General features: G+C 35.9%; 1 protein-coding gene across 1 annotated transcript; it reads right to left on the minus strand.

Moving 5' to 3' along the window:
• Positions 1 to 316: 316 nt before the first annotated feature.
• Positions 317 to 27,416, minus strand: LOC129242117 (uncharacterized). The gene is made up of 8 exons (XM_054878676.1): positions 26,654 to 27,416; positions 17,745 to 17,897; positions 16,250 to 16,502; positions 15,999 to 16,177; positions 15,826 to 15,927; positions 9,635 to 9,751; positions 590 to 921; positions 317 to 475 (listed from the first exon to the last, which is right to left on the minus strand). Exons 1-8 carry the CDS (start codon positions 26,735 to 26,737, stop codon positions 379 to 381), a joined length of 1,317 nt encoding a protein of 438 aa, XP_054734651.1. The 5' UTR covers positions 26,738 to 27,416; the 3' UTR covers positions 317 to 378.
• Between the last annotated feature and the right edge of the window lie 445 nt (positions 27,417 to 27,861).

Here is a 27,861-nt window from a genome sequence, read left to right on the forward strand (position 1 = left end):
TGGGAATTTTCCTCTTATTAATATTGCAACATCATCTGCGTAGGGCGTAGGCTACTACGTGTATCCTCCTTTCCTTTAGATTCTTTAGCAATTGATTCATTGCCAGGATCCACAGCAGAGGAGAAAGCGCCCTCTATGTCTAGGAAGGCTACCAGAGAATACTCCTTATTCTCTATTGATTTTTCTATCTCTGTAACTAGTGAATTTAGTGCTGTTTCCACATACATATATAAGTAAAGAAATAAAAGATACCACAATTTTTTATGTTAAATTTTTTTTTTATCTTTATGTGAATATTTGTGCAGCTGTGCATACGTATGTATGTATATACAAGGAATTGGAACTGAATATGGAATGAGATGAAAAATACACGAATATTTAGGCATGAATATAGAATGGCTCAGGTTCATTGTGATTCTCTTCCAGCTCTTGTTTCTTTTGGAAGTAAGGATTGTGTTTCGGATCCGAGTTTAAACTGCAAGAAAATATAAAAATACACAAATAAATAATGATATAAACTAATGCATTTTTAAGGCATGCGGCTGCTAATTTGAAGTGTTATTTTGTGCAACCTCATTGGTAAACTTACTGATAGTAGTTGATAGCTTCTTCGCACTTAACGTTGTACCACCAATCGCAAGCAAATTCCTTCTGATTGAAAATGGTGCCGTTGGTGCAAAGAAATGATGCGCCTTGATGACCCTCCCGACCGTCGTGGCAAACATGATAGGCCTGACAGCCGGTCTCAACATTTGCATACATTCCGGGAACAGCTGGTACATTGGCACAATGGAAATTCGTGTGGGGCACTTCATGGTAAATGGGATAATCCACGCCAGGTGCACCGGGTATTTTCGAAAGATCTTGTTTTTCTTCTCTGCGATGTTCTTCAGTTGGGGGATGAAACAGATGACCGTAGGTCTAAAAACGTGAATGATAAATTAATGAATAATACAAAGAAAATTAATGAATAATAAGGAATAAGTCAACGAATTTAATTGACTCGTATAATAATTGTAAAATCAATTTAATTCAAAATTAAAATCAATTTTTAACATAGTGTATATTTGCATATACAGTCTGTGTCAGCAGAAAGGAACCGCGATTATTCATGAAGTATATAAGATATATATTTAAATTTTTTTTAAATAAAAGTATGTGCAAAACTACGAATCGCAATTACTCAATAAGCTGTATAGTTTCCATCGTTGCCGAATATAACCTGACATCTTCTCGGCATGCTTTGAAGCTTTTCTGCGTAGCTCGTCGACAAAGAGGACCAGATTTTGCGTACTTGACGCACGAGTTGCTTTAAATCGTGGACTATCTTTTCGACAAGATGTGTTTTCATAACTCCCCACACATTTACAATGGGGTTGGCGTCTGGGGACTGGAAGGCCAGTCCATTACTGTGACGCCATTTTCGTGTTTTGTTGTTTCTCAATGTATTTTTTTGAGAGTTGTGGTTTTGGCGATGTGGGACGGTAGGATATGTTCGCCTCCTTCAGTCGTCGTTCGATGGTGTTGATACTCACATCTATTCCCTTTTTTAGCAAGAATTGTGTGTGCTTGACGTAGTCGCAAAGAAGGTTCCCGCTTATAAAATTTGGACGAACACTTTATCGTGCTTTTTTGTCGTCACTCGCTTCAAGCCGCCCTCGGAAAAGTCATCAACATTTTTGTACACTTTTTACCGCTGATTCCACATCACAACAAACTTTTTTGATAATTTCGGCCCTTTCGAATGCGTGCAATACCGCCTCGAAACGCTTCGTGTACTTCTCACTCATATTTGTTTTGTTGCGTTTACGGGAATGTTTCGAACGACACTAACCTGAGTTAGCACTGGCGTCGTAGCCCTTGAGGGGGACTATTACGCAGCAAAAAGCAGAGCGAAATATATCTTGAAGTTACAAGAAAAAATCGGTTCTTTTCTTCTGACACAGACTGTATATATGTACTTATATGTACAGTCACATTTGTATAAATAAATAGTTGTAAATAGTTTATATAATATATATATATAACAGGTGGCGCTAAAGTAATCCTCCTACCAGAAAATGCTATACATTTTGCGATTGGCCCCTAATGTCAGTTCTGTTTTGACATCTGTGTAGTAAACACATGCGAAATACACGTTAATAAACAATGTTACGCTACACTGCTCCAGAACGCGGAATATTGCTGACTATTTATTTGATCAATAATCGGTCGGTGACTTTGGCACAACGTGAATTTCGTCGCAGATATCCTCGCCGTCCAACGCCTACTGGTGAAACACTGCGACGTTCAGCCGCTCGCCTCGAAGAGACTGGCACAACACGAGATATTGTCAGGCGTGGCAGACCCCGGAGTAGCCGTTCTGCAGAGAATATTGCTGCTGTAGCCGAGGATGTCATGGAAGCGCCGTCGACATCGACCAGACGACGTGCCACGCAAATGGGTATCACTCGACGGTCTTTACAGCGAATTTTGGTACAAGATTTGAAGATGTTTCCGTACAAAGTCCAGACGGTGCATCAGCTGTTAGCTGCTGACCGCCAATCGCGTCTAACATACGCTCAAGCCATTCTTAATCACCACCAAGAGGAAGATGATTTTTCATCAAAAATAATCATGAGTGATGAGGCCCATTTCCATCTTAGCGGGTACGTAAATAAGCAAAATTTACGCTTCTGGGGCACTGAAAATCCGCGTGTAACCCACGAAGAGCCATAACCCCCGCTCAAAGTCACTGTATGGAGTGCTGTTTTCGCTGGAGGAGTCATCGGACCTTTTTTCTTCGAAGACGTCGCGGGCCAAACGGTTACTGTGAATGGTGAGCGCTACAGAGCAATGATCAACGAGTTATTTTTGCCGCAACTTGATGGATTGGGATTGGAAAACATGTGGTTCCAACAGGACGGTGCAACGGCACACACTGCACGGGCCACAACCGATATGCTGAAGGATGCATTTCCCGGGCGCCTAATCTCCCGTTTTGGCGATTTGCACTGGCCAGCAAGATCGCCTGATTTGACCGCTTCAGACTTCTTTTTGTGGGGCTTTTTGAAGTCGCGGGTTTATGTCAACAAGCCTCAGACTCTTGCAGCTCTTAAAGACAATATCCGTCAAGAATGTGGGGACCTATCGCCGGAAGTTTTGACCAAAGTGTTGGAAAATGCCATAAATAGGGCTCAAATGGCAATCAACTGTGGCGGCGGCCATTTACATGACATCATATTCTCGAATTGATGTAAAAAAAATTAAAAGACCAAATAAAAATAATCCACAAGAAGAATCAAAGTTTTTCATTTTTTTTTTTAAATTACAGCCAAAAAACATCGCAAGGTTACTTTTGCGCCACCTTGTACATTGTACTCGTATCTTTTCAATGGCATTGTTCAATGGTTTGAAAACTGTTTTTGGCCTTTTCTCGGACTTTATATTGTAAATATTTTTATATCGAAGATTTAATTCCACTTTAATTCTTAAAACCTTCTTGAAAGTCAAAACTGGAGGTGTTGTTGAAAAAAGTGTTTGAAGCCATGGAATATATCTTTATGTTTTAAAAGTGTAATAGCAGCGCGGGTAGCAAAATTCAAACTTAGAGTTCCGTTATAAAAAAATTTAAATGCTGTTAAAAAAGCATAACCTTGTGCAATTTGTTAGTTTTATGAGAAATTTTGAAATAAATTTTTAGTTTTTTAGAAATTTTTACAGAATGAGTTCCGCGTATGAAAAACGATTTGAAGCAGTGTTCCTATGTGCATGCCCTAAAGGTCAAAAATTGTCACGTGTATCTGCAGTAAAATATTTGAAGAGGTCGAAGACGTTCATAAATAAATGGGTGTAGGGCTATATGGAATTTAAAAGCGTTGATGACTTCCCCGGACGAGGTAAAAAAAAAAAAAACAAATACCTCTCTAAAGTAAGATCAGGGGATCATTGATTTGTTGGTGGCAAATCGTTGCATGAAGTTGAAGCAGGTTTAAGGTAGAGTGGTGTTAACGTATGCGAAGACACGTTTTGAGAACGTTTTCGTGCACAAGACCTAAAATTCCGAAACATTGGAAAATATGTGTTTCATGAATATATTTTTCTTTTGGGCGAATAGTTGCACACGTCAGTTCTGATGCATTGCTGATATTCGACAACTTCAACGAACTGTTAAGTAACCAGTTAAGGTTAATCATTATTACCGCCAGCTCTGAGGATGCTTGGAGGAGCTAGCCAACCTTGCACTTTGCAAGAAGACAATGATCTCAAGCATTGAATCCGAAGGTGTGCACAGTGGAAACAGCGAAATGGGATTGAAATTTTGGATAGGCCTTCACAGTCGCTTGATGTCAACCCTATTGAAAATGTTTGTGCAATAATTAAGCAAAAACTCGAAGGAAAAAAATATGGAGATTCAAATAGTTATCAAGGCAAATGCGACGGATTTGGAGCCGATTATCTCTACATTTTGCGTTGCACAATGTATGATTCGAAGATGTGAAGTAATTATAGCTGACGGTGGCGACTATGTATTTTAGTGAATATATAATAGATATAATATTATAGCCTATATAATGCATTTTATTAGAATCTAATTGGTCAAATAGTTTCTAACTGTAGTTGCTAACACGTGCGTCGATGCCTAGCGGAGTAATCAGTGATTGAGAAGCGAAAGCATTGCATCCTGCTTCGTCGTTGGTGTAAAAAGGCAAACTGAGAATTTGCAATTAGCCGGTACTGCATTATATTAATTGGAGTATAATTTTTTAACCCTAAATGCACCTTTGGTGCACGCATGTTTTGCATCTCGTTTGACTGTCGGCCCATACAGGCCAATGTCCTTGCTGATCAAGCCTTACATCTCTGGGCGAAACGTGTTGAGCTGCTCCGTTTCTCTTTTTGTTTTTATTCATATTTTCTATATCGCTTGTTCTTTTTACTATACTTACTGCTTTATGTAATATTTACATCAATTCTTTGCAATTTATAATCCAATTTAGATCTACCTTCTCAGATTTAATTAATTAATGTACCAACAATGCCACAGAATACAATATACCCCACCCATATGCCACTTACACTCCGTAACCAGGAAGGGCCGTTCAACGGTAAGGTATTATTTTCTACGCATCATATCTTCTTGCAAGTACAATTAAAGTAGAATTTATTCTGCGAAATTCGTTATCAGAGTAACAAGTTTATTGTCTCTCCAAGCCACTTTAGCTATACTAACACCCATTATGACTACCTGTTCCACAGATGAACAGCCTACTTCTTTTTTTAAACATTTTTTCATCAGGTGGTTTGTAGTACGATTTTTTCTTATGATGCGTAAAGTTGAAATTCCAGGAATAGTCATCTCACACCAGACGAACTATCATGTTAGATGAAATACCTAATTGAAGCTCTCCATCTGCGCATATATTCTTTTATTTTTATTTGTAATTGGCGCGTATAGGTTGGTGCGGGACTACCATTCGGAAGTGCACGTGAATTTACTTTTGCAAAATCGTTTTTACTAATTTCACCATTTTGGCTGGTGCTTTTTACCTAAAGCCAATAAATTGCTTTTAACTCGTAGTTGGATCTTTTATGTTTGTGTGAATAAAATTGTTTAACCATCATCATTTCCTCTAACCCCTCTGTATCAAGGTCGATTTTTTGCTAAATTCATAATTCATGTTTTCCACCATTCCCTATCTCCTTCAAAACGATGTGGCGCCTTGATGTTTTAGGCCTTACACTTTTTCGGCAGCCTTGGGGATTCCAGTCAAGTGCATAGCGACAGATTTTCCCGGGAGGTTTCCGTAAAGTATGCCTAATCCAACACCATTTTCGCCTTTTTATGATTGTGGCGCCTGGTTCGATGTTACAGCGTTGGTAAAATGACGAGTTAGGCATAGTGTTGATCCAGTAAATTTTGAGAATACGTCGCGTTTCTCTACTTATAAAGGCTACTTATATAGGTCGTTAAGTTTTCCTTGCATATCACAGTGATTCGTTGAGAATAAAGTTATATATGTTATCAGCATAATCGGAACCTTCGAGGTGCTCCGGGAAAGTCCAAAAAAAGTGTAGGCGACATTAGGCAGCCTTGTTTGACGTCTGTGTTGCTGTTGCTTGGGTGGCATTTTAAAGTCTGCAAGAGATCGATGCAAGATCGATCGGCTTTAAAGCAAGTTTCCTGCTTGCGAACAACTGCATCTAGTGCTTGATTGCTGCGATTGAGGATTATTATTGACAAAAATTGTTTACGTTGGCATAATTATTCCATGAATGTAGACTATTTTTCTACAAATAATTTAACATTTGCTGTAAAATCTTTGTTTATTTTTAGTGCTTGTTTTTCAGTATTAAATATAAGCCCAATCCAAGGATGATAGAATGCAAGGTTGCGTCTTCCCCATTCGCTGTGTTGTCAGGTTTCCTGAATAAACCAACAAAGGGAAGGGGAATTACTTGTTTCTGAAGAGGAAGAGTGGGCGAAAACAATGAAACTACCAAAAACAAAAAAATTATACACACACACGTTCCGGCGTCATCTGCATAAAAACGAGAAAAAATTGCATTTGGAGGTTTTGTATTAATTTGTTAATTGTATAAATGTTAATGTGAATGTTGTTAATTATATTAATTTGTTTGTGCTTTCACAATTTAACGGCACTTCGTTTTCAATAGTTTGTTCAGTTTAAATTTGAAAAAATCACAATATTACCAAGCCATTCACTGAGTTTTCACAAACATGCACAATAATTTCTCCTACTTTGGTTTGTTTTGGCCGTTTCTTTTGTATTGGAAAGGCGGCAGCCTTGTCAAAATTCGGAAATATAAAGTAACTGTTTTGGGAAGACACCACCTTCAGTATTCAATTCGTCTTGAGCCTAATCCAAAAGGTTTGTTAGCTCATATCTAATTTGAATAAAAAAATTATTACCTATGCTTAAAAGCTATTATTATTATTATCACTATGAGGGCATTTAACACTGCGACCTGAACAATGAATTCCTAATGGATTCAGAGTATTTCTCTTTGGCTTTTGGCTTAATTCTTTTTCATAGGGTGGAATAAAAGTAATATGTAATAATAATTATTTATTTAAAAAAAAATTCAAGTAATCACCACTTTAATAGCCAAAAATGGTAAGCATATTTTATACTTCTGCACTTTACCCCTTTTAGAAAATCTAAGAGGCACACACTATCGATATTACTCTCTCTTATTACTTTACCTGTATAATTCCACCATTTGTTAAACTACCTTCCAAAAATTATTGTATCATGCTTCTTTATCTACATATATTGTACCAAAAATGTTGGTGAAATTCATTTATGAAATTGTTAAAGCTCAGAAAAATGGACTCGGTCAAGAATTAATGTTCTAGAGAAATAAGAATGATAACTAGCAAAGCCACTGAGCTTTATGAATTCTCTACGAAGACGGAATTCTTTCTATTTAATTTTCCCCTCCGGAGTGCCATATATGTATGTGTAAGTATATATGTAGTAGTATTTGCCTAGGACGCCTACGGCACATGGCTTAAGCTTTTTCATTCCATAAACACACTCGGAGGTTTGCCATTGTCCACTTTTTCTATCAATTGGTGTTTCATGCCCGGGGGTTTCGAACCTGTACACTTGCCAAAGAACGATGCTATTAAAAACCCTTTTTTGGAGTTTCATGGGTTTCTCAACCATTGAGTGGCTTGGGTATGCTTTAAAATAAGGAAATTGGATGTTGTGCGAATTGGAGTTGAACGAAGTATGCTCACGTATTAATGATCGATCAAAGCAGGAAAGAGTTTATACCGTATTGTAGTTTGCGATAAGAAAAAATGAACATTAATATTGACGGCAAACATTCAAATCTCGAAATTCATGCTATGTGCATATGTTGTTAGGCAATATATTATACGAGTATGTATGTAAGGCTATTTATTGCACCTTATGTCTTCCACATGTTCCAAACGATGTCGCATGGTTCGCTTTAACGGCATGTCCGTAGATTAGTTTGGATCACTTCAATGTTTGCACTTCGGCCTCATGATCTTTTGTACCCTCCACTCGTTACAGTGCCGCATTCAGATCCAGTTCCCTCATTAAACTCCGTTCTTACGAAAATACTAAAATTTGGATCAACTGTGAACCAGTTCTATGCATTAGGAATATGCAGAATCTGTGTTCTATAGAGAGATAAGAAAAAGATGTGGCTAGCTAGCTTTGCTCACAGCAGGCCCGTGCGCACGGGGGGGATTTACAGGGTTCAAACATGATATGAATCGATATGAAAAAAAAGCTATTTGTCTTTACTCAAATAGTAATAAATGTATAGTATATGTTCAATTACTTCTATAAAATCTGATAATAGCTAATGACATAGATCGATTAGATGTACAGAATAAAGCATGAGAACATTGATGAGTTATTATAAAGCATATTGTAATAAATTAGTTTCAATCTTTTTTTTCATTATTATTTATCCTTATCACCAACCAATGATTCATCATATCCAAAACTGTGACTTTAGTGTGTACTGTGTCATAAATTTATAAACACAAAGAAAGTTATATCAGACTGCAACAAAAGCTGGAACCCCCCATAAATCTGAGGGTCTGCGCACGGGCCTGGCTCACAGTAAAGCTTCAAACTTGTATTTGTAAACTCAATACATAAACAAGGTGGAGCAAAATTTATTACTCCATCGAAATGGCGTTGATTGTCAATCATATTTGACACTTATGAGCTAGACAGCTCAATATACAAACAGATAAGCAATGGAGTGTTATACGGTCCAAATAAAGGTTTTCGTCACTCAAATTATTTTTTTATTTAGCAAAAAAGTTATTCAAACACAAACTTATGATTAATTTTGCATCATTTAAAAAAATTATATAATTTTGATTTACATTTATTTTGCAATACACATAAATATTTGCATTTATGATTTGCAATGTTTGCTACTACTTTTTCGTTTTCATCTCAAATCTTCTATGTAAACTATTTTCCAATATTTAATTACAGTTTAACTCTACACTTTCGCTTTTGATTATCGCTTAGTATGGAGAAATTCGCGTGCCATATTCTCATATGAATTGCATAAGCGTTTGCAAAAGAAAGAGCTCAAACGTGTGCCCCCCGATGTTAGTAAATAGGCATCTAGACGATCCATTTGCCCCATTCACTATTTCACTATTTGGTGGTCACTTGGCCAGGCATTTGCAGTTGATTTTGCAGACCGGTTCCGCTGCACTGCACAACATATGTATGTATTTTCCGAATCGTTGTAATTATCCACATATCGACGAAAAATTCAAATACATATTTTTAGATCTTTCTGCATGCGTTACGCCACATCGAAATGGTTCGCTTTTTTAAACCGCTTAATTTTTGGGTCAAAAGTGAACGCTACCTTTGCTGGCCATTTAACAAGCTTAACTCACATATGTTCACATAGGTACATACTTATGCCAGTGCACTTGTAAGTTATTGATTGACATATTAACCGCAAAGGCGAAGTGTATTGAAGTGAGCTACTAACTTTTTAAGCAAGTATTGTTTGGTAACTCGAAAATATGTATATGTATACCATAAGTATTTTCATGTAAATATGTTGATTGAATTATTATCTTAAATATGTATGTATGTATATTACTATTTACCTCCACTTGCACCGCTATTGAAGCCGCAATACAAACAAGCGCAAGAAGTAAGCTGCTGCACAATGCCACACTTTTCGTATTCATCTTGAAAATATATATTTTGTTAATATTTGCAAAGAGTTTAAATTTGTTTGATCACGCCTAATTAGGGTTTCTTATAGTATGTTTTAAAATTCCCACCGTCTTCGAGTAGCTTTAAATTGGTACTGATTGATAATATTTATAACTCCTCTAGTTGTGGCTCCAATTGAAGAAAAACTCAGCGAATAAAGTTTGTAAGTTCAGTAGTCATTGCAGTAAAAATCCGTTAGAGACACAAATATTTGCAGAGCATAAATATGTGTGAGTGTGAAAGCTTCGCAACTTTAAGTCACCTTTTAACGTGCAGCTTCAGTGCATGTAACACCCATACATATACAGTCGACGTAAAGCTTTATTTGATAAGCTCCTTGCTATAGAGCGAAATACACTACACAAGCGGCTGATCAAACCTATTTTTCCTCATTTCCACTTACAAGCAGGGCTCGTTCAACACAAAATTTTAGTTTACTTCCGGTGAGGGGTGACACAATAGCGGCTGTACCACGACATTCGCTATTTTTCTTTCACTAAATTTTTACTTCAAATTGTGTTAAAAAGAGCGTTAAGCTGCTATTAGTAGTGTACAATGCCATGACCGTAACCATAACCATAGCCGCAACATTGCAGCATTCGTCGGTTAGTCATGCCGTAACCATAAATTGCTGATATTGAAGTAGAACTAATGACAACATTTGTATTTTGCATCAAAAGACGGATTAATTTTCCACTAAGTCAATCAATATTTCGTCGTTAATTTCTAATATTTAAATTTTTATCGCAAATGTCAAAACAAAAGTAAAGTACAGTAGATTCTGTTTTTATGCGGTATATACCTTCCGCAAGAAACAGCATAAAAAAAGCTACCAGTTCTATAGTAAAACTATAGATACGTTTCAAAAGTGCTAAGAACCGCATAAATTTGAAATAATGTAATAAAATCGCATAAAAAAGGGTACTAGTCCCATACTATAACTATAGATACGTTCCATAGACCGCATGAATCTGAAATAATTAAATAAAATCGCATAAACAAAAAATTGTATTTTTGAAAATTATATCTTTATTTAAGAAACGTCAGAATCGAAAAATAAATTTACATCGTCAGAAATAGAATCAGACAATACCCGCATTTTGCGCATTCGTTTAGGATTTGGCGTAAAATCACTTCCGTCACTTGAGGAAATGTACACGTCTGATCAGGATGGTGATGCAGGCGGTTCCATACTTGTAGGGTTAGCATTTCTGATGTAATCTGTGATGAGTTTTTGCTTAGCTGGTTTAGAATCTTGTTTATATGTACAATTCCCGATAGGTTGACATGCATTTTTTAATTTTTTAAAAAAACCGCACTATTTCAAAACTGCATAAAAAACCGCATAAAAACAGAATCTACTGTATTTCACAGCTATTTACGGTTACGGAGGAAAACCAAAATTCAGTAGATACATATAGTATGGCTATAGTTAAGGTTATGGCATTATGGTGCGGCACCTAACACAAGGACTGAAAAGTCCCATGCCTAAGATATAGATGGTACGAGTTGTATTGTATTCACCTCTTTTTCAGTTAGTACTTACCTTAGAAAGACAGCTGTTAAAATTTCATGATATTCTATTCATTAGTTTTGTTATTTTCAAAACAATTGATAAACAAGAATTTCGTGTTTTAATTTCAGACTGCTTCTTGATGGGGGAAAATACTGTTCAAGCAAAGTAATGGCTTGAAAAGTGTTATGGGGACTCCGCTCCATCAGAAACAACAATACAACGACGGTTTGCAGACCTCAAACGTGGTCGTAGAGGCATGGATGATGCACAACGCAGTGGATGCCCAAATGAGGCAATAACACCAGAAAATATCAAAAAAATCTACAAAATTGTTTTGAATTATCGAAAAGTTAAGTTGCGTGAGTTAGCTGACATCGTAATGACATCAAAAGAACGTTTTGACTTGCTTGCCGATAATAAATTTTGCTCGAGTGAAGAGGTTATCGTTGAAACGGAGGCAAGAGATAAATCGTTCTACAAAAGTGGTACTGAAATGTTTCAGCGGTGCTGGAAGATTGCGTTGTTCTTGACGGAAATTACGTTGATGAATAAATCTAATTTTGACCAAAAAAACGTGTTTTATTTGTTAGACCCGGGACTTCAGCACCTGTATTATAATTGTTTACAGTGATGCTCATATGTTTGATCAAAACAGCTGATTGCTATGGATAAGGTAGGGCATCACTAATTGCAGCTTTGGTGAGCCTTGGAGTAATTTTCGAACAAAAAAAATTTAATAACCATATCAATTATATAACGTGATTGTCCTACTCTGTACTAGGTTTCGTAATGTCTCCAAATTGTCTGCTCGGTATACCTTTAAGATTTTCTTTACATCATTTATCTTATTGCATCATCTTTTGGCCACATCATATAATAAATACGCTGTTTTTATATGAAGATCATCAATTCGCCAACTATGGGATTAAACTTATTTCTTAAATACGTTCTTATTCGCTATATTGCTTACCTTACTTTAAATCTTTTGGAATAATAAAAATTAGGCACCTCCGATTTGCTACTTCTCTGCTCGCTCTCTCTTTCGGCCATTCGCTACTTGCTAACGCTTGGTGAAAAGAAGAGGCCTAATGAATATATATACATATAGTATATATATATATATACATACATATAGGTATTTATATAATATTTACTTGTATGTCTGGCCCCGTTTCTCATCCCATGGCCTTTTTGATGTTGTTCTGTCAAGGTTATAATAGAGTTTATGTAAGCCAATAACTTATGAGAATGATATACCGAAATTTTATCAAATTCTTGATAGTGCGCCTGCAGGTATGCGGCGACATTTTATACATAATATTAACTTCCAGAAAGATTTTACTGCACTTATTATTATTTCCATTGCATTTGTGGATGCCTGTGAGAATGCGTGCACATTAGAGGTTTCAACCCCGGCAACCTGGCATCTCGATTTTTTTAACGAATATCCCGGAATAGTTGATACGAACTCGCGAATAAAATTATTTTTATTTTTTTAACAAAATATTGGAAAGGTTTGGAATAAAAGCTTATTGAAACAAAAATTTTTTTAACAAAATATTGGAAAGGTTTGGAATAAAAGCTTATTGAAACAAAAAATTTTTGTCGCACAGAAACCCAGTGTGCGTGTGCTACATTGCCAACATTCAACCAATTTTATCTAACCTTCTATAGCTTTTCCGAGAACGCTACACAAATCCGGAAACCCAATGAATGCTGCAAAATTATAAAGGGTGATCAATTTAGAGGTATCGGATTTTAAATTGAAATAAAACAACGAAAATTCAAATTGTTGGGCAATCTTTATTATTTTTGTGTAAAACCATTCCATGACATTTATTTTTTTAAGATAATCCCTTTCAAATGTTGGCCGCAACTGCGCCGTAATTCGGTCATCCAATTTTGAGTGACTCGCTGGAGGAATTAGTGTATATCGGACTGTTTATCCAGTTGAATTTTTAAATAGCCTAAAGGTTTCAAGACTACAATCACATTAAAAACCAAATCACATTAAAAATTCGAACTCCGAATATTTCTATTATAAGAAATTAAAACTTCAAAGGTGCCATTGATTTGGGTATTATTGAAGCAACTATTTTGAATTGATAGCGCCAATTTTAATTCTCGGAATTCCAATTATTCCAACAACTTACCAATTCAAATTCAAGCGACTTAAAATTTCCGATTAGTTCGTGTTTTTCAGCGAAAATTAATAAGTCACAAGGGCAGCCTTTTAAAAAGGCGTTCGGGATCTGCATCTGAGTGCTTCCCCACGGCCAATTATACGTTGGTTATTCCAAAGTAACTCAGACAATTTATAAGCTACCGATAATAAAACTAAGAATATAGTGTACAGAGAGCGCAAGGTGAGTTCATAAAAATTGATGGCACTAGACCAACAACAACGTTTTGCACATTAGAATGTCTTGGCAAAAGAAAGTAGAAAAGAAAAAGAAAAGCACGAATTTTATTGAACAACTGACATGCAGTTGGAGGTAGCAGCATTTGGCGACACTGCGAATGGAACGGCTCTTCGTTATTTCATTTTGTGCTGACATTCTAATGTGCACGGCGAAAGAAACAACAAATACAAATCCGCTGCTACTGACACCATCCTTAATAGATTCTTCTTGTAGAAACTCTTCAAAAAAATATAAAGAATAGAAATTGTTTGCCTTTTGTCTCAAGAATTTATTGTGGGAAATTGTTTTGCCATAAAAAGTTCCCCACAAAAAACCATTTGCCGTAAGCAGTCGGCTTAAAATTGTATGCTCCTCCATTTGTATGTAAGCATCACGACGTACACCACCAATAGTAAGGAGGAGGTCGGCCAAACACTCAATAAAGGATGAACGCCAATTAAATAAAGGATTTTCCAATAAGAGATGTTATTTTGATATTCAAAGAAAAATGCTATTTCTTAATATAAATGATCGAATGTTTATTTCATTATAAAGAGGAAGGTATGCCGTTAATAGTGGAAAATAACATCAAGCAAGTGACCACCACGACCACGCTTAATGGACAATATCCTTTTCATGAAATTTTCTATAACCGAATTGCAAAGTGGCTGCTCTATGTCCCCGATAGCCTCACAAATTCCATTTTAGAGGTCTTGAATCGACCCTGGGCTGTTGACGTAGACCTTCTCCCTCACGTGACCCCAAAGAAAAAAGTCACAAGGTGTTAAATCACAAGATCTCGGTAGCCAATTGTTATCACCTCTTCGAGAGTTAACACGGTCCGGAAACTTTTCTCGTAAAAGATCAATAGTTTCGTTGCTTGTGTGGCCGTAGCGCCGCCCTGTTGAAAATAAACGTTGTCCAGATCAATACCATCCAATTCCGGCCATAAAAAATCGTTAATCACATCTAATCTAAATAGCACCTCTTATTGGAAAACCTTTTTTATGTTTCTATAAGTGTTTTAATTAATATATTTCACTTTATATGGCGGTGAAGCCGCGGGCACAAGCTAGTAATTTTATAAAATGGCTTTGATGAAAATTTGTCCATTTGACCATTAAATCAATGGATCTTCCTTGAATTATACCCAGTTCAATGCAAGGGAAAGTGAAAATATACTATTTACCAGGGCATATCAAGCGAGCGTTGATATAACTTCAACTCGAGTATAATCAGATTTCATGTACTTACACAGCTTTGTAGCTCTTTAGGCCGAGTTCATACAGCGCAACCTTTGCTGCTTCAATTAATAACTTGTGGAAGATGGGAGGACGGTCAACATGCTTTGTGCTCTCTTGCTTCTCAAATTTGTTGTTGGCTGTAAACTAAAACCATTGCAAACAACGGAGTTGCCGTGTGTGAAAAAGAGAATTCGCAAAGTTTAAGCAACAAAAGTTTCCCTGCATGAATGGGCCTATGTTTCAATCATACAATTTTTTACATTCTATTCGGGTTGGCGTAATAAAAGTGGGAGTAAATCTAAATTTGAAATATTTCATTTCATTGGTATCTGCATTTGTTATCTAGTTTTTGGATAAGCGTATTTTTAGTAATGAGCATACCTACATACATATGTGAGTCCACCTAACCTTACCTGCGCTGTTATTTGAATACTAGTTTTCATTCATTCAGCTAAACTTGATTGACGGAGACTGCAGCATCTCATCAGCGTACCTACGCGTATAAACAAAAGGCCGCTGTAAGCAATTGGTTTCACCCCTTTTAAGATTTCGTTGCCAATCACAAGCCACAGTTCTTTTTTATTTATAATTCATTTATTATTTTTAACACAAAACATTATCATTAATCTAAATAAGAGGGTCATATTACTTGTATAATGAAAAAAATAAAATAAATTGGTTTTTATTATATTAATGAAACTGTTAACTATGCATCGGCTATTAGCATTCATACCCATGTACAAGCATACATACGTATGAACCATTATATACAAAATGCTGTGGCATGCATGCATACATACATATGTTTATGCATATATGTATGTATGTAGTATAGGTAGGTGTACGAGATTATTTACTTATATATAATAGTACTGCTGTTATTACAGTTTAAGTGGAGAGCTTCGTAAAAACTCTTAGATTTTATGTTTGGAACTGAAGATTGCATCTCCACCTTTGATGGCCGCACTATTTTCATGCAAATTGAAATTGTTAAAAAGCTCATCAAAGTCACTGAATAGCTAAAATAAAAGTTAAAGTTTGCTAAGTCACATGACGTAAGTCACATTAGCTGCAGGCAGTAATAACTCACATATGCAGAAGCGCTCACGTCAGGCACATAATAATCCACTTTGCTTCCGCTCCCTGGCAACGCTGCTGAAGATGTAGGCGCTATAGGAGTGTTAATAATGTTGAAATTTTGATATGATTGCGTCCTAAATGGATTGCTGTGGCCTTTCTTCTGTCTGGGTGTTATATCCAGGTATTCCGCTGAAAAATTAAATTATTATGGCAGTGAAAATGTAGTGTGAGTCAAGTTTAGGGGTACGTGTGATGAAATACTTTTCTTTTTGGGCTGTAACTTGACTTGATTGAGTTGTGTGTTATGCAATTGCAGTTGTCTGTATGTAGGGTAGGCAGTTTTTGATGGCGATGCATCATTTAATCGCCCGTGTATTTGCGGATAAAGATAGGTGGTTTCAATGGACGGTGTGTCATGGTGGCGATATCTGCCTTCGCTGGGAGTGTAACGGCCGTCTGAGCTGAGTGCTATTTGGAATACCACTCTGGGGTTTTTGTTGTAATATTGATACACCTTTGGGTAATGAAATAATATTATACATTAGGTAAAAATTACATACATAAACAATATAATTTTTTTAATTTTTTCAAAATTTAAATTTGTTGGAGTTTGCTGTTGCCACTCAAAAAGGGCGTAAGCACCAATTAATTAAAAAAGGAGCAACACTATTTTTTCAGAGAGTCAGGTTTGTCAATAAAAATTAAACATAAGGCTGTTGGCTTTACCTTTTTTATTCCAACACGAGGGGAGCATACTATTTTTATAAAAAATGTGAATGATTAGTAATTTGAATATTGCATTCAATCCCAGTAATACAGGGTCCGCCATATAACTTAACGGAGTTAAAAATGCTATAAAAAAGAAACTACTCAATATTTTTCCAAACTGTTTTTTTTATTTTGAAGCACAATCCTTCCGGTTAATGATGGAATACAACTTCATTCATATGGCTGCCTCGGCTAGCCATGCACCATCCCATACGATCGGTCCAATTTTTCAACACATTTTCAATTTATGCGACTGTATTTCAGCTATGACATCGCGTATGTTGGTCTTCAGTGCATCAATTGTTGCTGGTTTGTTGGCATAACACTGGTCTTTGACGGCACCCCAAAGATAATAATCCAACGGCGTCAAATCGCAGCTCCGAGGCGGCCAAACGAGGCGGTAACGCACATACGCTTCATTCGGTGCTTTTCTTCCTCCCTTTGCCGTACGTAATTTTCGTACACATTCTGCAACATTACCATGATTTTCAAAGTAATGTCGCAATATTTCCCAGCATTTTCGTTCAGCGGAGAATAAAACTAATTTTTTGTCAAATCAGATGACGGCTAAGTGTTACCATTCTTCAAATAATACCTAGTTCAAATCCGTAACGATAGATGGCGGACCCTATATATTGCCTGTCTTCGTGCGATAAATCTAAATTGAGCTAATGAGCACTTAAGATAGTCTCTCAAATTAAATTAAAAGATTTTTTAAACTTATTTTTAGCTTTTTTGCTGACAATATTTAATTTAGCAATTTTTACATGCATACATATGTCGATATGTACTCGTATGTATCTATGCTTACATGCCTCAAATTTCTGGAGCTTTTGATTTAGTAATCGCAATCTCAATTGTGAAAAATAAATCCGTATGTATGATATGTATGTACTTTTCATTCAGAACATACTTTTTTTCGTTTTTTGGCAGCTTCAAGTGACTAAACTGTTAGCTAAAAGATATTATGAAGTTTAGATGTGTTTACTTGTGGATTGCGTTGCTCTGTTACGACTCCATCTGGTACAGAGATGCCTTCCTTCTGTAAGCGATTCAAGAAAAGACGATCAGTTTCGAATGCTGTATCTGGAATTTTACCACCCGCGTGAGGTAACACCTGCTCACGGTATATTTGCCTTTTCTGAAAATAGAAAATTTCAAATTCATTTATTTTCATTTTGTATCTCAACAATATTTGTATCATACAAAAAATTACACACATTTTGTGAAATTTTGCCTATTCCTTTCCATGTGTTCTGCAGCTGTATGGCATATTAAAAACCATTTTAACGCGATTTTTTTTACAGTATATTCAGGTGGACAGTTCATCGGTGGACAGTTCAGCGAAGAACAAACAAAACATGTTTTTGGCTCTAGTATAGGTATAATATGAGGGTTTGTATTTCTACAGGGTGGGCCATGTAAAATTTGCTTTTTGAATCGGCTATAAAAAAAAAATAATAATCAATATTTTTCCAAACTTTTTTTTTATTTTGAAGATTGAACATTGTCATTTGTGAATGAAAAATAATATCGTTCAAATGACTGCCTCGACTGGCTTTACAGTAGGCCATTCGATCAACCCAATTTTTAAGCACATTTTCGATTGTTTGGGCTCCAATTTCATGAATGGCAACTTCGATTTCGTGTTTTAAAGCATCAATCGTCTCTGGATGTTTCGCATAGCATTTGTTCTTAATGGCTCCCCACAAAAAATAGTCCAACGGGCTTAAATCACAGCTCCGAGGCGGCCAATTGATATCGGAATATCGGCTGATTATTCGGTTTTCAAAAACGGTAGCCAAAAACTCGTTGAGCATGTCACGGTAATGCTCGCCATTTACTGGATCCGCGGCTCCTCGCTTATTTTCGAAAAAAATGGCCCGATGATGCCGCTAGACCAAAAACCGCACCAAAGAGTAACTCGTTGTGGATGCATTTGCTTCTCTACAGTAACATGTGGATTTTCTGAGCCCCAAATCCGACAATTTTGCTTAGTGACGTAGCCACCGATGTGAAAATCAGAAAAGAAGAACAAGACTCACCACTTTGGAAATAAGTTTTCAATATTTCCCAATTTTGTTCAAGCGTATAGCGTCCCATTTCGTAAATGTTAAACCTTTAAGTAAATTATTTGACATGTCATTTGTGTTACCATTCTCAAAAAAATAGGTGGTTCAAAAAGCAAACGCTATATGGCCCAGCCTGTATTTCTGGCTTTGGGCACTTCTAGTATTAACAAGCGCCATCTGACTTTCCCATTGGAAAGTATGACATGTTTTCCCACAAACGCAGTAAAAACGTTTTGATGTGCGAGCCATATTAGTGTTATTTACAGTGGTTGTAAAAATTATCTCGGCAAAAAATTTTAATTTTCGTGCGATTATTTTTCACAGTGTTCCTCGTGGAATCGACAAAAATTCATCAATGAATCATTATACGGCGAGCAATCACCATCCTTTGGCCCCGTAAAAAACTGTTACACTGTGTTTTTTTTGGTGGCTGTTTTTAGTGCACCGACGATTCCTGGTAAGATCATTCAAAATCAGTTCTTGTGCCACAAAATATCGTCATGCTACATACCGTGAGATTGAGGCATTCTCCGGCATTAGTATGACGAGCAACAATAAGATTTCGCAAGATCACCTTGTAGTGAAAGAGGTGTGTTAGCGTTGGATTCCACACTATGTAAAAACGCCCTGGAAAAACGACTTCGAAAATTGATTCAAACAAATTCAAAAGTGTATTAATCCTCATGGAGAATATTTTGAAAAACAGTAAAACCCTTTTCAACCAGCAAACTCATTTTTCCATTTTTAGGCCAGAAATATAATTAGCAACCCTTATATTAATGTAAAATAATTGATAAATGATTTGTTAATTGTTTTGAAACACATTTGTTTCTAGAAATACTCATTTAAAATATCGCAATTATGTGAATTGCGGCGAAATATATTCGAGATTCGATTTTTTACAGCATTTGATTGAGAGAGTAAAAAGATTCGAATTAAATTTTTTACAAAGCACAGTTTGACGGATCTCATTTGTAAGATGGTTAAAATGGCACTTCAGAATTGAAATGAATACAAGATGTGTATATATTCTCTGAAAAAGGAGGGCATATCTACTATAATAAGACATATGTATCTACTAGCAGATATTAGCAAGCTACACTGTGGCATCCTAGGAACTTTTATTTCTAGCCTTACTATGCCGCTGTTGTTAGCGGCAGCCACTTCAACCTAAATTAAATTGATATCTCTTCTACCCACCTATTAATACTGAACGTTTTGATATTGGAAATCTACCTATGCATAAACGCTTATGACATCATCTATACAAATACATAGTTAAACGTAAAACGAATTTTAAATGCATTTTACGGCACATAATTTTATGAATGTCGGTACAAGGCTATCGGTTTGCGATTCATTCTTGTTGATGTCATTCAGCGTTTCTTCGGTGGTTTTATGAGAAGCTTCTTCATGATAATTCAGAGTGTGCCATCTACCGAATTGGTCGCCATTGGAAACGAAATTCATATGATTTTAACAGTGATACGTCACGCGTAAGTAAACTTAGCTACCGCGGACACATCAAAATAAATTGCATGAGTGTAGTGAATTTGGTGATGGACCATAACAATTTTTTACTGCTAATTTCTTTAGTTTTATAGTCTAACAGCGGCGTTACCAGTTTTCGTGTTTTGTTCACGTAATTTGTGTGAAGCTCTGATTTTCTTCTTCTGTTCGAAAAAAAACTGCTGCTGAGGCTTAATTATTTCTCTTATACATACATATCGCACTTGTTACGTTAAAGCGTAACAACTCAAAAAGAAAAAGAAAAGAGTAACCACTCAAAAATTTGTTATTTTAGCGCAACTACTAAACAAATAAGAATGAAACAGCCGTTATATTGTTTTTAATGATATTTTCGTGCAATTACATATTTTTTTCCTTGTAATACCTATATTATTAATATTTACGGAAACAGTTTTTCGTCTCTACTGAAAATGTTCAGATTTTCGTTAAAGCGTAACAAGTGCGATATATTTACAGTGCGACTGCCGTTCTGTCATGTTGCAATTGTACAAGCATATTCGTCATTAATTTCAACTCTTTTACCAGAGAATGTTAATGCAGAGAATGTTGCATTAACATTCTCTGCTTTTACTTTCCGGCAAAGTGTGAAAATTTTCAAACATGCATGCAACTCATGCGGGTGTGAATCGCGCAATTACCGGCAATGCTAAAAATCACCAATGCCAACAAAAGCAAAGCTCCACCAGATAGTTGTGTGCTATTACGTGCATCCTGTTTTAGAGCTTCCAATGATTTTTTATGTGCCATCGTACATTCATTCCAAATAATGATTTAGCAATTTTGTAGTACTTTTCCCATTCCTGAGTCTTATCTGATTAATTTGAAGGTCAAGTGTACGTAGTTTTATATTTCTAAACCGAATAAATGTGGATCAAATCGACCCAAATTTGGGGAATTCGTTTTAGAGGTATGGTTCCTTCGGCAAAGTTTCTTATTTTGATCCCTAGAATACGATTTTCACAGAGCAATGAGCGATTTTTAAATCGACCCGCCCTAATATATATATTTGTTTAGAACGTCGAGATATTGAAAATTGTTCAGCAACACCTTGCGCTTCTTAACAGAACATTCAGTTTTTGTTCTGCCAGTCTATTGATCTGGGCAACGTTTATTTTCAACAAGACGGCGCTATGTGCCATACAAGCAACGAAACCATTAATCTTTTACGGGAAAAGTTTCCGGACCGTGTTATCTCCCAAAGAGATGATCACAATTGGCCGCCGAGATATTGTGATTTCACACATTGTGACTTTTTTTTTGGGGGGCCACGTGAAGGAGAAGGTCTACGCCAACAGCCCAGGGTCGATTCAAGACCTCAAAAATGGAATTTGTGAGGCTATCGAGGACATAGCGCAGCCACTTTGCAATTCGGTTATGGAAAATTTCATGAGGATATTGTCCAGTAAGCGTGGTCGTGGTGGTCATTTGGCTCATTTTCCACTATTAACGTCGTACCTTCTTTATAATGAAAGAAACACCCGATCATTTATATTAGAAAATAGCATTTTTCTTTGGATATCAAAATAACACCTCTGTTTGGAAAACCCTATATCAAAGCTGATTTAAAAAAAGGTACCGTCTAGGAATTATTCACTACTGGTTTCTAGGCGTCACTTTTCAAATATCCTTTCTTCACATATTCTTCAAAAAGCGCAACAGTCGTTTTTTATAGGTAATTAGAAATATCAGGTGCGGCCAAGCCTTTTATCGCCTTAATGTTTCCTACCACCAGCAGTGACCGCATCAAATATTTTCACGAATTTATTCGCACATGAACGAAGCCGTTATTTCTAAAGGTTTAGATATGAAACATATCGTTAATATGACATGAAGAAGTAGGGTGGAGCGAGACATGGAAATTATTTTACTTCATATAACACATGGCGACATTTTTAAACAATTCATAATCATAACTGTAATTTTGACAAAGCTAATACGAATAAGTTATGAAAGGTATTAAAATGTATACACATAAAGAAATCTGAAAGAAGCACATCTGCGGCAGCACTGATTGTACCTATACATATCACATAAATTAAAAATCAAAAGAATTCCATCTCATGTCATCGCATAATCAATTGCATGCAAGCTTCACGTTCTCACTATGTACTAGGTTGTTCAATATGTTTGCCGTTCGATAAAAAAACACAATTTTATGGTTTAAAATGCACTTTATTAGTCGGTATAGTATTCTTGAGTATCAATACTCTTGTTCCAATGAGATTCCAATTTATGAATTCCGTCGCTCAAATGTGAATCTGGAATGGCTGCAAAATATGCTTCTATTATGACCTCATCACTTGATGAAAAACACTTTCCACGTGTGCATTTTTTAGGTCTGGGAGCGGATGAAAGTCGCAAGGGGCCAAATCTGGTGAATACGGTGGATGCTGAAACAATTCGAGCCTTAATTCATGGATTTCAGCCATTGTCAAAATGTTGTTGTGACATGGTGCATTGCCTTGATTGAAAATACTTTTTTTTTGGGTCTTTTTCAGGAATTTTTTCATTCAGCTGGTCTAAAAGGTTACAATAATATTCAGAATTCATTGTTTTACCAGTTTACAAGTAATCCACAAACAAAATCTCTTTCGCATCCGAAAAACCTGTTGCTAAGACTTTCTTGGCCGATTTTCTGGACCGAACTCGTTTCGGAGCGGAAGAACCAGGTTCACAGCACTCTTTAGCCTCTTATTTTGATTTAGGATCGTGGTGATAGGCACAAGTCTCATCCATAGTGATGAATCGATGCTCAAGATCCCAATTATCCATTCAAAAACGCTCTAAATGTTGTTGAGAAAGTCGCATTCGAATGTGTTTTTGTTCCATTAACGAATGCAACATCCATTTTGTACACTGCTTTCTGAAACCCAATACCTCAGTAAAAGTATTGCTTACACTGCCCAATGAGTTGCCTAAGGCTAAATCTCTTTCAGTCACTCAACGATTTTCCAATACGATATCCTGTATTTTTTCTGCGATTTCTGGTGTTATTGCTATTTTTGGACGTCCTCGACGGGGATCGTAATCAAGGTTTGTACGACCACGTTTAAATTCTGCAACTCTTATTTCTACTGTACTTTTTCTTCATTTTGAATCTCGGTGAAAGATCAAAATGAAGAAAAAGTTTTTTTCTCCTAGCGGTCGCTCCTCGACAGGCAATGGCAAACCTCCAAGTGTATTTCTGCCATGAAAAAGCTTCTATAAAAAATATCTGCCGTTCCGAGTCGGCTTGAAACTGTAGGTCCATTTGTGGAATAACATCAAGACGCACACCACAAACAGGAGGAGGAGCTCGGCCAAACACCATAAAAGTCCTTATACACTTTCAACATTCGTTCATAAATTTCCTTTGTTTTTAAATCTTACAATCATCGCACGATATGTACTTGATTTTTTCCATTGTAGAAAATATAGTGACACGTCGATACTAAATGGCTTTTAAACAACGAATGAATTTGCAGATTGAAATGAAACTTCACATACGTTCATATGAAGAGCGTACCAACATAACAAAATAAAAACAACCTAGGGCTTTCTTAACACACCGCAAAACTTATTGAACAACCTAGTACTCATAAAGGTTCTCACGTCAAGCTACGTAGCTACTTAGCATACGCGTAATCAACCATTAATTCACTGCTCCATGTCTGCGTCACTGTAAAACTTATACAGCTCATACAATTCCATTATCTGCAATACTCGCCGCCGTAATCAATACGAATGAATGGAGCACTGACTTTTCGACAGCCTCTTCATATGTAATTCTTCATGCCTAAGGTATTTCATGCTTAGTCAAACTGGCATCTTCATAAACAATATCATATACTTGCTTAATGATTTCTGTTGTTGTTAAACTTTAGACGCCCACGATATGCAATTCTGTGAATACATATTGAAATAAGTGTCGCTTTCAATGCTTTTAAAACAACCTGTGCATGTAGAGAATAGTCAGCCAGTGGCTAAATTATAGTGGATGGACGACAAGGCTTAACAAATTTAATAACTGCCTGAGAAATGAGAAACAGTTATAAATGATTTCTCTTACTCCAGCCTTAAGAAACTTAGAAAGCTGTTGATTTCGAATTCTTACGCAAATTGAGAACGGTGAGAGAACCATGATACCCATGATTAATTTCTTTTTAATTCATTAAGCATTGAAAAATTTGTATGAGATATTAATTTTTTGTATAAATTTATTTAAAAACTGCATATATATACTATTATGTTTTAAAATTATTAGGTCCACTCTAATTATTTATTTATTTACATTAGATCTACAGTACAATGAACTTTACAGACTGAATTAAAAATAAGAACTAAACGAGAAATGCACAATTAAATATAAAACTAGTTTAGGAATTAAATTAAGAATCTTAATGAAATCCGATTTAGTCAAAGAAAAGTCTAGTTGATGTGAATCTGTGAATGCATTAAATTCCCGAAGAACTCGAGAAATCGAGAAATCGATATGTTTACCATAAATGTGTGTCTTTCAAAAGAATTGTAATATTAGGGAGAAAAGGAGACCAGGTTTAGAGTTAGAATCGAGGTAGGTGGTAAAAAACAGGAATTACTGTTTGTTAAGAGCATTTATTGAGCTCAATGAAACTGTGAAGGAAAACATGGGAAAAATTGCGTGCGCTTATTTATTTTTCATGAGACTGCATATGAAAGCTGATTTGACAGCTTGAGCAAACATTTATAAGTTCTCTCATAAATTAAGTTAAGTTTACGTCTACAGTCATTATGCTATTAAACGAATACCGAAAATCTTATATAAAATTAAACTAATATATTTCGGAGGCTATCAATTCAATTTATAATTAAATCGCATTATGTTGAAAATATTAAAATTTTTATAATATTTCATTTATGATACTCAATTATATTAAATACATCATCACCTCCTTCTTATTTGCAAATGTTGTTGCATGCAACTTAGGATCAATAAATATGATCAGAGTATCGGATCGAGCATTCGTCAATAGTACCTCGTCAGTATATATATATTCGTTTTAGAGGTATGGTTCCTTCGGCAAAGTTTCTTATTTTGATCCCTAGAATATGATTTTCACAGAGCAATGGGCGATTTTTTGCCTCTCCACAAATCGACCCGGCCTAATATATAGGTATATATATATAATTGGCGCGTACACTTGTATTTTGTGTTTGGCCGAGCTCTTCCTCCTATTTGTGGCCTGCGTCTTGATGTTGTTCCACAAATGGAGGGACCTACAGTTTCAAGCCGACTCCGAACGGAAATATTTTTTATGAGGAGCTTTTTCATGGCAGAAATACACTAGACGTTTGCCATTGCATGCCAAAGGGCGACCGCTATTAGAAAAAACTTTTTCTTCATTTTGGTGCTTCACCGATATTCGAATCTACGTTCTCTCTGAAATCCGAATGGTAGTCGGCTACGGCGGCCGCCAATATTTCCTTAAAATATTCAATATTTAAGCACGACCGCATTCACCTCTCTAAATTAAATCATTTTGAAATGTTTGGGATTGTTCTTGCCAGGATATAAATCCGAGTCGTTTCGCTAACGTATAACCAACTGTCGTAGGAAATACCGGTACTCGCCAAAATTGCGTTAAGTTTTTTCAAGGGACATCTATCAATTTCTTTTTCTTAAGAAGAAATTACCAAATTGGAAATCACACACTTTAGTAAACTGCTCATCCATTCAAACTTTGCTTAGTTACTGCACGCGGGAAAAATTTAGTAAAATGTAACATGGTTCGAAAAAAAGTGGTAAGGGAGGGATAGACGGCTTTATCTCCATCTTAAAACTGAAAACGGTACCCTCCCGAGGCTTATAGTTTTTAAGTAATTTATTGTTAAAGTGGTGTAGTTTTGCGAAAAGTGAAATAAAAACGATGTTCGCAGGCAGACACGTTCAGAGTGTAAATGTGCAATATTTTTTGCTATAACTTAGAATTGTGGACAATTTTCGAAACTACTACTTTCGTCGACTAGAAAGTTTTTTTTTAATTTTTAGAATTTTTGCTTAGACATTTTTTTTGCGTAAGAGGCCTTCGGCCGCATTTCAAAAAATAACCCTCATTAGTTCAACTCCGACTACACAATCCACAATATTTTTGCATATAACTCCTTTCCACATTAAAACCACTTTTCCACATTTCCACATAATAAACGCGTGATACGGACACAACATAAACGTAATATTAACTTTGGGTATCACCCTTGCAATAGCTCACTAAAGATAATTATACTGAAAATATTTAGAACTTTTTAATTCACCTAATAGCTCTACAATTTGACTTACTTTCGGAATTCGATCTACAGCAACTGCAATGGTTACAAGCAAAGTAACCAATAATGCAAGCAAATATATTTGGGACTTCCCCATATTTTCGCGAATTGCTTTTTTTTCTATATGTTCAAGCGTAGATAAATTTGAATGAGCAATTGATTGGATATTAATTTCTATGACTGAAAACAAATTGGTTTTTAAATGAAACGTTTCACTCCAAAATATTATTGAACACCTTTTGGCTTTTTGTCAATTATAAGGTACACTTAGAGGTTAAATCGTTTGTACCCACAAGAGTTTTCAAACAACAGTTAATAATAATTCAAAATTTATTTTCAACGGAAGGTGGCTTAGCTACTTCAGCTTTTGTAGCATAAAATAGCGATAAAACCCAAAAATTCTTGCATTAGACACTTGCAACTGCAACCGATGAAACCACTTATTATTTTACACCCCCTAAGCCACTCAAATGATTTTCATGCTAATTATTTTTGTAAATATATAGCCGATAATTGCGAAGTTATTAAATAGTAAGTTATTGATACTTGATGGCTGAATATAAAATCGTAAATTTATGCAGACAAATTTTTTTGTTATAATTTATGTATTTTTTTTTACAGCAGCAATAATGCAAAAACCTGAATTCAACACTTTAAAAACAATAAAAAAAACAATGTGTATGTCTTTCTAGGTGTAATTCGAGTACTTTGCAAACGGAATTCTTAAGCTCACAGCAGTGCTTGCGATTTCGTATTAAAATGATGTGTTCGCGACGACGAATTGCTACAGAATAACATTTAACAATTTATTTTGCTCGACAGCGAAGACGCGCTCAAAGTTTACATCTGCATCTGCAGCCATAGCTATTATCTAAGTGAAGCAGTTGTAGCCATGGTTATGCCTGAAGCGTGTTGGTGTTGCAGCTCATCTGATACCAAATCGTTGATGGTACGGAGGGCTTGATGACTACTTGACTAGTCATAAACACACACATACATATCTGCATATTATGTACAGGTACTTGGCTGTTTGGTTGGTAGTTGTAAAATTTGAAAGGGACGTTTCATCGGCTCAAAATAGAGTAGCCTGGGAGCAGCAGACAAACGGCGTACCAATCGCTAGACCGACCAACCGAGCTTTGGTTTGCAAGTTAGTGCAAAGTTTTATTGGTGAATGGTGCAAATTTTTCTTCGAACATTTAATTATTATCATAGCTATGT

Source organism: Anastrepha obliqua, chromosome 3 (assembly GCF_027943255.1).
Source record: "Anastrepha obliqua isolate idAnaObli1 chromosome 3, idAnaObli1_1.0, whole genome shotgun sequence".
NCBI classification, from domain to species: Eukaryota; Metazoa; Arthropoda; class Insecta; order Diptera; family Tephritidae; genus Anastrepha; species Anastrepha obliqua.

Bases quoted from the DNA above. Each gene is read 5' to 3' on its own strand.
- LOC129242117 (XM_054878676.1), bottom strand. From the start codon at position 26,737: ATGGGGAAGTCCCAAATATATTTGCTTGCATTATTGGTTACTTTGCTT. The intron at 16,178-16,249 runs GTATTTCATCAC...TTAATTTTTCAG, and splicing joins GTTACAGCCCAAAAAGAAAA to CGGAATACCTGGATATAACA. The intron at 922-9,634 runs GTAAATAGTAAT...TCACGTTTTTAG, and splicing joins CAATAGCGGTGCAAGTGGAG to ACCTACGGTCATCTGTTTCA.